This window comes from Grammomys surdaster, unplaced genomic scaffold (genome assembly GCF_004785775.1).
Source record: "Grammomys surdaster isolate TR1022 unplaced genomic scaffold, NIH_TR_1.0 126906, whole genome shotgun sequence".
Lineage (NCBI taxonomy): Eukaryota > Metazoa > Chordata > Mammalia > Rodentia > Muridae > Grammomys > Grammomys surdaster.
In genome coordinates this window covers 310,620-319,413 of record NW_021621692.1, presented here as the reverse complement: position 1 = coordinate 319,413, position 8,794 = coordinate 310,620, and the positions used below count along the sequence as shown (strand labels likewise).

The 8,794-nt window shown below is 42.6% G+C and overlaps 1 protein-coding gene across 1 annotated transcript in view; it reads right to left on the bottom strand.

The window, feature by feature from the left end:
- Positions 1-7,407: 7,407 nt before the first annotated feature.
- Helz (helicase with zinc finger) overlaps positions 7,408-8,794 on the bottom strand; it is a 121,546-nt gene continuing 120,159 nt past the window's right edge. The window contains exon 32 of the mRNA XM_028761283.1: positions 7,408-8,073. Within this exon, the coding sequence (XP_028617116.1) occupies positions 7,736-8,073 (338 nt within the window). The 3' untranslated portion in view covers positions 7,408-7,735. The remainder of the gene's footprint in view (positions 8,074-8,794) is intronic.

Below are 8,794 nucleotides of genomic sequence, written 5' to 3'. Positions count from 1 at the left end.
ACCCGCTAGTGCTTCTCAGGGCAGCAGTGTCACAGGTGCAAACATTTTGCCAATAGAAACATGATAGATCCCGGGCAATCCTCTGTGCAATTGTGGGGTACAGTACTAACCCTACCTTAATATACCAGTGTGTACTGGATTAACGAGCTCTCAAATTCTGAGCCACCCAAGCCCACTGTTAATGACTACAAGACTTGTGGAGAGAAATTCAAAACATTTGCTAAAACAAATAAATAACTTCCGTCCCAGAGAATGAGGCCTGGAAGAGGACTCATTTTCTCCCCATTTGTTGCCTGTCACCTGCCAGGCGACTTATGCCTTAAGGCTTTAGCTACTGCTGAAGTTGGTGATTCATGTCCCAGATCTCTGTAAAGTCTCAACCTTGCTTCTTGACACTGGGCCCTCTCTCCCATGAGCCTCACCATGTCTGTGATGAACTTAAACATGTGCTAGCCTCTTCAGCGCCGTTAAGCTTAGAGGGAAGGGGGGCTGAGAACGAAGAGTCCAAACAAAAGAAACAGTCTCCAGATTATTAAAAAGGCATTTTTTATTATAAATACATTTTAGTTGTAGCAGTAAAATACATTTTGTGTTACCATGAATCTTTTAAAACAAAAGAACTTCACTGACAAGGATCACACCGTAGACTCCTGGGCTCAAATAAAAAAGTGTACTAAGGAAGTAGCATAAGCTAAGAGGACTCCAAAAACCAAGTTAGGAAAGAGGAAGAACGGAGAAAAGAAAAGCCTTGGTGGATAGCTTTGAGGGGTTATCTTATGATACAAAACCATCTTTACTTTTAAGAATAAACTCTCCAGGTATTAGAGCCTCTCAGACGAGGTATGGTATACTGCAAAGAAACAGAGTCATTGTTATTACTTTTGCCATAGATTATGCTGAATTAGATGCTCCACCAGTGGTGCTTGTAAGGTAAACGGACCAGGGCGGCTTTAATACGGCCTCTCTTATGGAGGCTTTTCCAATAGAAGACCCAGAATGAACCGACTATGTGACTGATCCTGTACATTGCTGACCACAATTAGAGAATTGTATTTAAAAAAAAAAATTAAAAGGAAAGATCTTGTATCACTGACAATTAGGACTCTTTACTAAAATGCAAACCCCATTAGCTTTGTAATTCAGAGAAAGTATTTACCACTCTATTCTCCCGGGATCCAACTATTACATAGAACCAGTACCTTTATGGGTTTCAAAGAATCAGGTCAGATGGCTGGCACAGAAATCAGATACAGTACTTGATGTACATAGTGTCATACACATGGGTAGAGAGGAGCAGACGTGGTCCTGATACATGGAAATCAGGGACCCTTCCTCGGGGGAAGGCGGGGGAGAAGGGAAGGGGTTTCATTGAGAAACAATCTTAGGTACTGCTGACACTTTGGGACTTTAACCTGGACAGAAGAGCCCTCTGACCTCCTGAAAGATACAAAGTGGTATCATGCAAGGCAAATAGCAAATAAACCAAAGTCCCTTATAAGCTGGGAGTGCATAGAGGAAGGCTGTGCTGAGCGCACCGAGCATACCAGCAACCCGCAGCCAAAGCTTCCCGGGCCTTTTATGTGGGAAGTCCTGGGGGCTAAGAACTCGAAAGCTGTGCATTCTATGATGGACACTGTGTATTATACTTCTACACCTACGCCGTTCTACATTCTATTACCTTAAAAACAGATTTGTTTTCTTGCTAGTAACTCAGTAAATTCAAAGCCAAACTAGAAACCAGAAAGCAGAGCCCAATACCCACCAAGCTGTAGCCCAGGCTGAACATTAAACACAACACACAAATGTAAAAATACCCAAAGACCTGTCAGGTTTATTATGTTGTAGGCAGTTTCTTTCTCAAAAATAATGTGCTCACCCATGTTTGCTATGACTTAGGAGTCACTCATGCTATGGAGGTGGTGTGTTCCCCTCAACACTTCCGCAAACTCAAGGTAGCCAGGGAATAAGAAACAATTGCTTTTTTCCTGCCACATACAACACCCAGGCTCTCCCTAACGCCTGCAGGCGTGGCAGAGAACCCAAAAAAACTTTGTTAACCTGAGAAACATATAACACAAAGGTAAATCCTTTGCCCTCGCCCCAACACACATACTGAAGAAGAAAAAAAAAAAAAAAGATGAAAACCTATAGGCTCCATTAATTGGGGACTATCTAATGTGTCAGATGCCCCAAGTCACTGCCACCACAGGACCGGGACTCCTGCACGAAGAGCCTGGACAAGTGCAAGTACACTCTCAGGGCATCCGATGGCTTCTTTCCACAATTATGTCTCCACGTGGAGGGATCGAGGTCGACTCTAAGCACATCCCACAAAAGCACGGCTTCCAAACAACAGCCAGGCAGCTGCGTCGCTAACAACAAACTCACTCTAGAAATGAAAGCGCCCCTGCACCCTAATGAGACCCCAAGGGCAGAGAGAGCTCTCTCCACCAAAGGGCCACTTGTGCCAGGATGATTAAAATGACCCAAGAGTAAAGAGATGAACGCCCCTCCCCCCCACAACTCTCTCTAGACCAGCAGTCTTCAAAGTGCGCTCCTTGGACGTGGCGGCCACCCTGGCAGTGGGTCCAGCAATCTATACTTCAACAACCCATCCACGGAAAACTGAGGCCGGCTTCAGCTTCACAATCACTTTTTTTTTTCCTTTTTTTTTTTTTTTTAAATCTTGATCTTGCTCACAATGCTAGAATCTTAATATATGATAGTTTTGTAAATAGTTACCACTGCATATAATTTGCCACCCTTACCCCCCCTTCAGTTTCAGACATTAAAATATTAAAACAATTATTCCATAAAAATCAAAATTTTCTTAAAAGGTAATATTGATTTCCCTCCCCATACATCATTCTAAGGCAGGCAACCACATGCTAGCATACTAAATAAAGTACAGAAGAGACCTCATATGAGGTAGAAATAGCCAAAAAGAGCCCCCCCCCAAAAAACATACTGAAAATCTCATAATATTGTTTAATGAACTCATAGAATTATATAAAACTTACTATGCTTTATGTTTAATATTTGTATCAAAATAAAATCTCTCTGTTGAACCAATTGCAAGTAAAGTCTGGTCTACCACACTGATGGCTGTAACCTAGGACCCGTGGGCTTTCTCTTGAAACTCATTTCAAGCTCAGGCTTACCACTGGATAAATGGGCTGGAAGATAACAACAGCTCACAAGTCTAGAGTCTTCTATTATGTATCTCCCTTACACAAAGTTGTTTTTTTTTTTTCAACAATGAGGGTTTCGTTAAAGATGACTCTAAAGTAGGTATTTTCAGTAGGTTCGAAATATCTGAATGCTATACTAAAACTTTAAAAAAAAAAAATTGTTTGACCTGATATTCTAGCTTAGAGTTGATGCTATAATGCCACTTCCTGATCTTTTATTAGGATGCTAAACTTTAGTAAAAAAAAATCCCCTCCTTCTGTGTCCTTGGACTTGCTAATTAAACGGGGATAAAACCTGGCCAAGTGTGAACTTAGCAGCCTCACTGTCAAGTTGCAGAGAGAAATATAAACGACTGATGTACTGGATGCTCTGAAGACTGTATGACGGGGACTCTGGGCACCATTGATGTGAGAGACACACCAGTGATGCTCTGAACAACAACAACAAGCTAAAACACCCTCCTCCTCTCTAAGTTCTGGGCAGTCTGGGTACTGATCACATGACAAGTCAGATCTAACAAGACACCTGCACCCAGATGCAAGCAGACACATAGGGCGATCAGGAGCAGGGTTTTCAAACGTTAAGGGAAAGGCAAAAAAAAAAAAAAAAACCACCCAGTATCTACTTACTGAGAAAAGACAAGTTTAACTGTGAGGAGGTAGAGAGGTAGGTGGGGAGGGATAGACAGCCTAGATAATGTGTATGTTTTACTATATGGAAGTTTTAATCTTATGTTTTTATAGAATTTTTCTATTAATAAAACTCTCCACTATGCAATGATCCTTTTGCTCATGGGCATCTCCTTAAAAAAAAAAAAAAATCAACTAGTTCAGGAAATCTGACTTTTCCCATAACTATCATGGGAATACTCAGATTTAACCTAAAATTGTTCTCAACACCCTGACTCGTAGTCACGGTGGCTAGAGATACATTCTTCTATGTTTTCAGCTTTGCTCTCAAAATAAAACATACCAAAGTTAGAACCATCAACTACACTACAGCAACATTAACATATGAGCTCAAGGTTAAAAAGACACAATTAGCTTCCTCGGGACGTCAATGCCTTCAGAAAGAGGAAAACCTCTTCAATAAATAGGCTCTAGAGACTGCCATGTCGAATTGGGTACTGCTTATTCCTTGAGATTTCTGCTTATTTTACTTTACTCTGGAGCTCTCTGGACAGAAAGGACCAGCTGATGCTTAGATCAAACCTGAACTCATCCTAGCATTTTTTTTTTTTTTAGGTTTTTCAAGACAGGGTTTCTTGGTGTAGCCCTGGCTGTCCTGGAACTCACTCTGTAGACCAGGCTGGCCTCGAACTCAGAAATCTGCCTGCCTCTGCCTCCTGAGTGCTGGGATTGAAGGCGTGCACCACCGCTGCCCGGCCCATTCTAGAATCTTGATTAGAACAGAATAAAACAAAAGAAGTGGACCGTTTTGTTCTCCTCACACAAGATGACCCAGACAGAGAGCATGTCTGTGTGAAGACGGGAAGACCGAGATGCTTAGTCTCAATGATCAATAATTAACTACTGACTGGTCAAGGACAAGATATTGTGACTAGTAATGGCAGAGCCAGAATGGACTGCTTTGAAAAACACACCAGAAAATACCCATGATACAGTGAATGAGGTTCGTCAAATCTCATCAGGAATTTATTTTTAGATCAAGAGAGGAAGGGTGAAGCCTGGGGGACAAACTTAGGGCGAATACTGAATTATCACCTAAAAGAACTGGAAGAGAAAAAGGAAGGAGAAAAAGGGAGGAAAGAAATAACTCAAGTTGTACTGCAATGGCTAAAGCCAGTCCTGGCAAGGACAAGCAAACACCTCCGATAGAAAAGAATGAATGAGAGAAAATCATAAAATAACCTCAGGGGGAAAAGGGCCTAACAGATTTATCAAGTTTTCTTTAAAAAAAAAAAATAATAAATGTGTGCTTATGTATGTAAACAAACACATATACACACACACATATGTACATATGTTCTATCTGAACTCTAAAGATGAATCTAATGAAAGAAGTAAGCTATTTCCATGAGGCTGACTAACCCTGCTAATGCTACCTGGGTAAACTGCAAAGAGCAGCAAGCGAGAGCTCGCCATGGCTCTTCTGGTAAGGTCTTGCTGTTGAGAATTACAAGATGCTGGGTGTATGTAACAGGCTCCTTAGAGCCTGGACGGGAAGACAGGAGTGACTGGGAAGGAGGGAGCAGGGTAAAATAGGTACTCTCACCAGAACATGAAGCCATAGACACGGACCCTCAACTAGCCACAGAAAACAGAGAGATGGGAACGCTCCGACATTTGCAACAGAGCGGTCAAGTAGTAAGTAGCTAGTGTCATTTAGACATAACCACGCTGAGGATGTCACTGCAACCTGACGGGTTCCTCATCCAGAGGGTCCCACCGTCAGTGGGATATATAAGATGATAGGGTGCACATGTGACTCTAACTAAATAAATAATTTAAAAACTGATATTTTTTTTAAAGGTTCAAGTATGAAAAACAGAAAAGTAGGCAATGATATCCTGGCGAGAGGCGACCCGAAAACTGACAGTATAGTTCGGTCTGAATTAGCAAAATGGTTCTGAACTCTTTCCCGGCATGTACTGCTGTCCTGTGTGTCTGCATGTGAGGGTATGGGAGCTATCACCTGTGGGACAGAGAAACCTTATCATGGGTGAGTCCTACTTCTCGCTTGGGCACAGAGTTAGGAAACAGAGACCTGTGACAAAAGTTGTCCCGTTCTGCCTGAAACATGCTAGCATGTGTTCTATCCTGGCTCACCAGATCCCCATCCCTGCTGTGATCTGTACTACCTCTCAACATCACTTTAGTCTGTGGGTCCACATCTGGCAGCTCAAAAGAGGCGTGTAGCCCGAGACAGGAAGCCAGGTTCCAGTAGCTCAGACCTGAGCACAAAGGCGAACTGAATCTGAGAGGCTGGAGTTTGCTACCCCTTAACTAACTCAGCCTTTCATCCCACACTGTGTGGGGTTACAGGGGCCCGTGGCTGGCCACCATAGACTAACCTCTAGTCACACAGACTAATTCTCCTCACTCCTTGCCACTTCCAGCCCATCTTAAAATGTTCCATCAAACTTCCAGAAAACTATGCTTGAGGAAAGTAAGGAAAAGTTGGGCTCTTTTGAAATATCCCCTGGACTCATCTTAGTTCAAAAAGAAAAAAAAAAGATATATTATAGCCTCAAGATTTCTCAGAATTATAAAATCAGAGCTACGGGGTTAGGAAGTGACAAAGGACACTCATTGCTTCAGATGTGTTAAAGAACACATGAGGAGGACAGCCTCTTCCTTCAACGTTCATTCAAAACAACTGGCAGGCTGTGGAGCGCTGCAGACAGTTGCTTAAATTTCATATTTCTAAAGAGTTCAAGGGGGAATTTCCAAAGACTCAGAGGATCTGAAACATACCCTAGGTTTTCATCAATTTTTTTTTTACATTTCTTTTCTTTAATGATATCCCTCAAACAAACAATTAGAAATATCTTAGAATTGCCATGTGTAATGTCATATCTTAATGTAAACATCAAATAATGTACCAAAATTTTTAGTGGAGGAAAAGAAACCCAAACCTTTAGTCGGCACAGGTCTTTCTGCCCTGGAGGAGCAGGCTACAAACACTTACACATGCAGAGTGAGAAAAAAGATTTTTCACTAGATTCACGCAGTTTTAAAATAGTTATCAAGTCTACTAAGCACCAACAATCCTAAAAATGCTTCAGCTTCATGATTTGTTTAAAAAACAAACAAACAAACAAACAAAACACTCTCAACTCAATGTTAAAAACAAGCTGGAAGTCCTGCTTGTCAGAAACAAACAAAACTGACTAAGCCACTGGGGTTTGCTTTGCTTTTTTTTTTTTTTTTTTTTTCCTTTTTTCTTTTTCACATTTCAAAACCCAGTGGCATGCAGAATACGGGGCAAAGAAGGCCTTGACCTCTACCCTATGCTGACGGAGAGAACAGCATGTCACAGATAGTCTAAAACTAAAGTTTTAGAATACAGCATCCCGTCATTTAAAAAAAAAAAACGGATTTGGAAGATGCTGCCCCTTTATTTTTTTAAAACAATTTTTTTTAACTGAATTTAAGCAAAAATAACATACATTTGTACATCAGCTGGCCGTTTCTGGTACAGAAACCCAGCATGTGGTGATATTACTGAATAAATGTAAATGCTGCTTAATGATTTTTTTTTCTTTTTAAATACATTTTAGACAAACTTTTTTTTTTTTTATAGTTGCACAGTTAACCTCTTAGCCGCTAGCTTGATGCAAACATATGTAACAATACACAAATTTAAAAATATTTTATTCTACATAAAAGCTGTCAAAATTCTTACTCACATCAAAAATGCAAAATAATGGAATATACTTTTAAACGTAGGCGCAGGTCTAGCAGCAAGGGGACTGAGAGCGCGATGAACATGATGGAGGGTTGCACGCAGACAGAGCCGCCACCTCAATCCTGCAGATTGAACAGGAACTGCACATTCTCTGAGAAGAGCGAGGGCGGGGTCACTTGAAGTAGGAGTAGAAGCCATTGCTGCCCGGACTGCTGCCCAGGCTGAGCTCCTGGAACAGGGACAGCGGGTCGCTGCCCTTCTTGACCTGCTCCGGTGGCGGCGGCCTGGGCTTGGGTGGGGCCCGCAGCGCGCTGGCGTAGGACATGGCGGGCTTGCTCCCTGCTGGGCTCTGCTGGCTGCTGCTGTTGGCAGACTCTGCTATCTGCTTGTTGGGCATGAGGGGTGGGAACTGGCCGAGGTGCTGCAGCACTGAGTAGTTGAAGGAACTGGACACCTCCCCACTGTCGGGCTTCAGCTGATCCTCAGGGGGTTTGACAGTCTTGGGTGGAGCTACAAGCAGAGAACAGTGACAGGTTTAACCAGGGGTGCAGCCTGCGCAAGCATGCACGGGCTCCTCCGTCTCCAGGAGCATAAGCCCAAGGGCAGTTTATAGTCTAAACATACATAACTTTTGTCACAACACACTTTAAAGCCCTCTCTTGAAGAAACACCATAAAAGAACACCCATGCGCACAGTAGCAGAAATCATACAGCAGGGTGGGAAGGTGTGCTGCCAGATAAAGACTCAAATCATCTGCCTGGGCGGTTGGGTTGCTGTTCACAGAACACGCCTGCATCTGCAGTAATGCGCTGTTCGCCCTCTACTCTCAAATCTGGTTCAGTGGCACCAGGGTCAGCTTGTAACAGTCACTCTCCTTTCTTGTAACACATTTGCATTGGAACATTTTAGTTTTTTCCAAGACGATCTTGCTATGTAGCTCAGGCTGACTTTGAACTCTTGATCCTCCTCCTCCTCCTCAGCCTGCCCTGTGCTGGGGGTGCAGGTGTGCACCAACGCACCTAGCTCTTACATGCTACTTGAACATGAATTAATGAGAGGAGAGAAACAGACTAAGCATCGCAGTTTCTACCACCTGACTTTCAAGGTCTTTAAAACTTGGTCCCAGTGTTACCATGAACACTTAGCTTGTTTCCAATCTTTTGAATTTAAATAACACTGATTTATGAGAGAGAGGGGGGGGGGAGAGAGAGAGAGAGAGAGAGAGAGAGA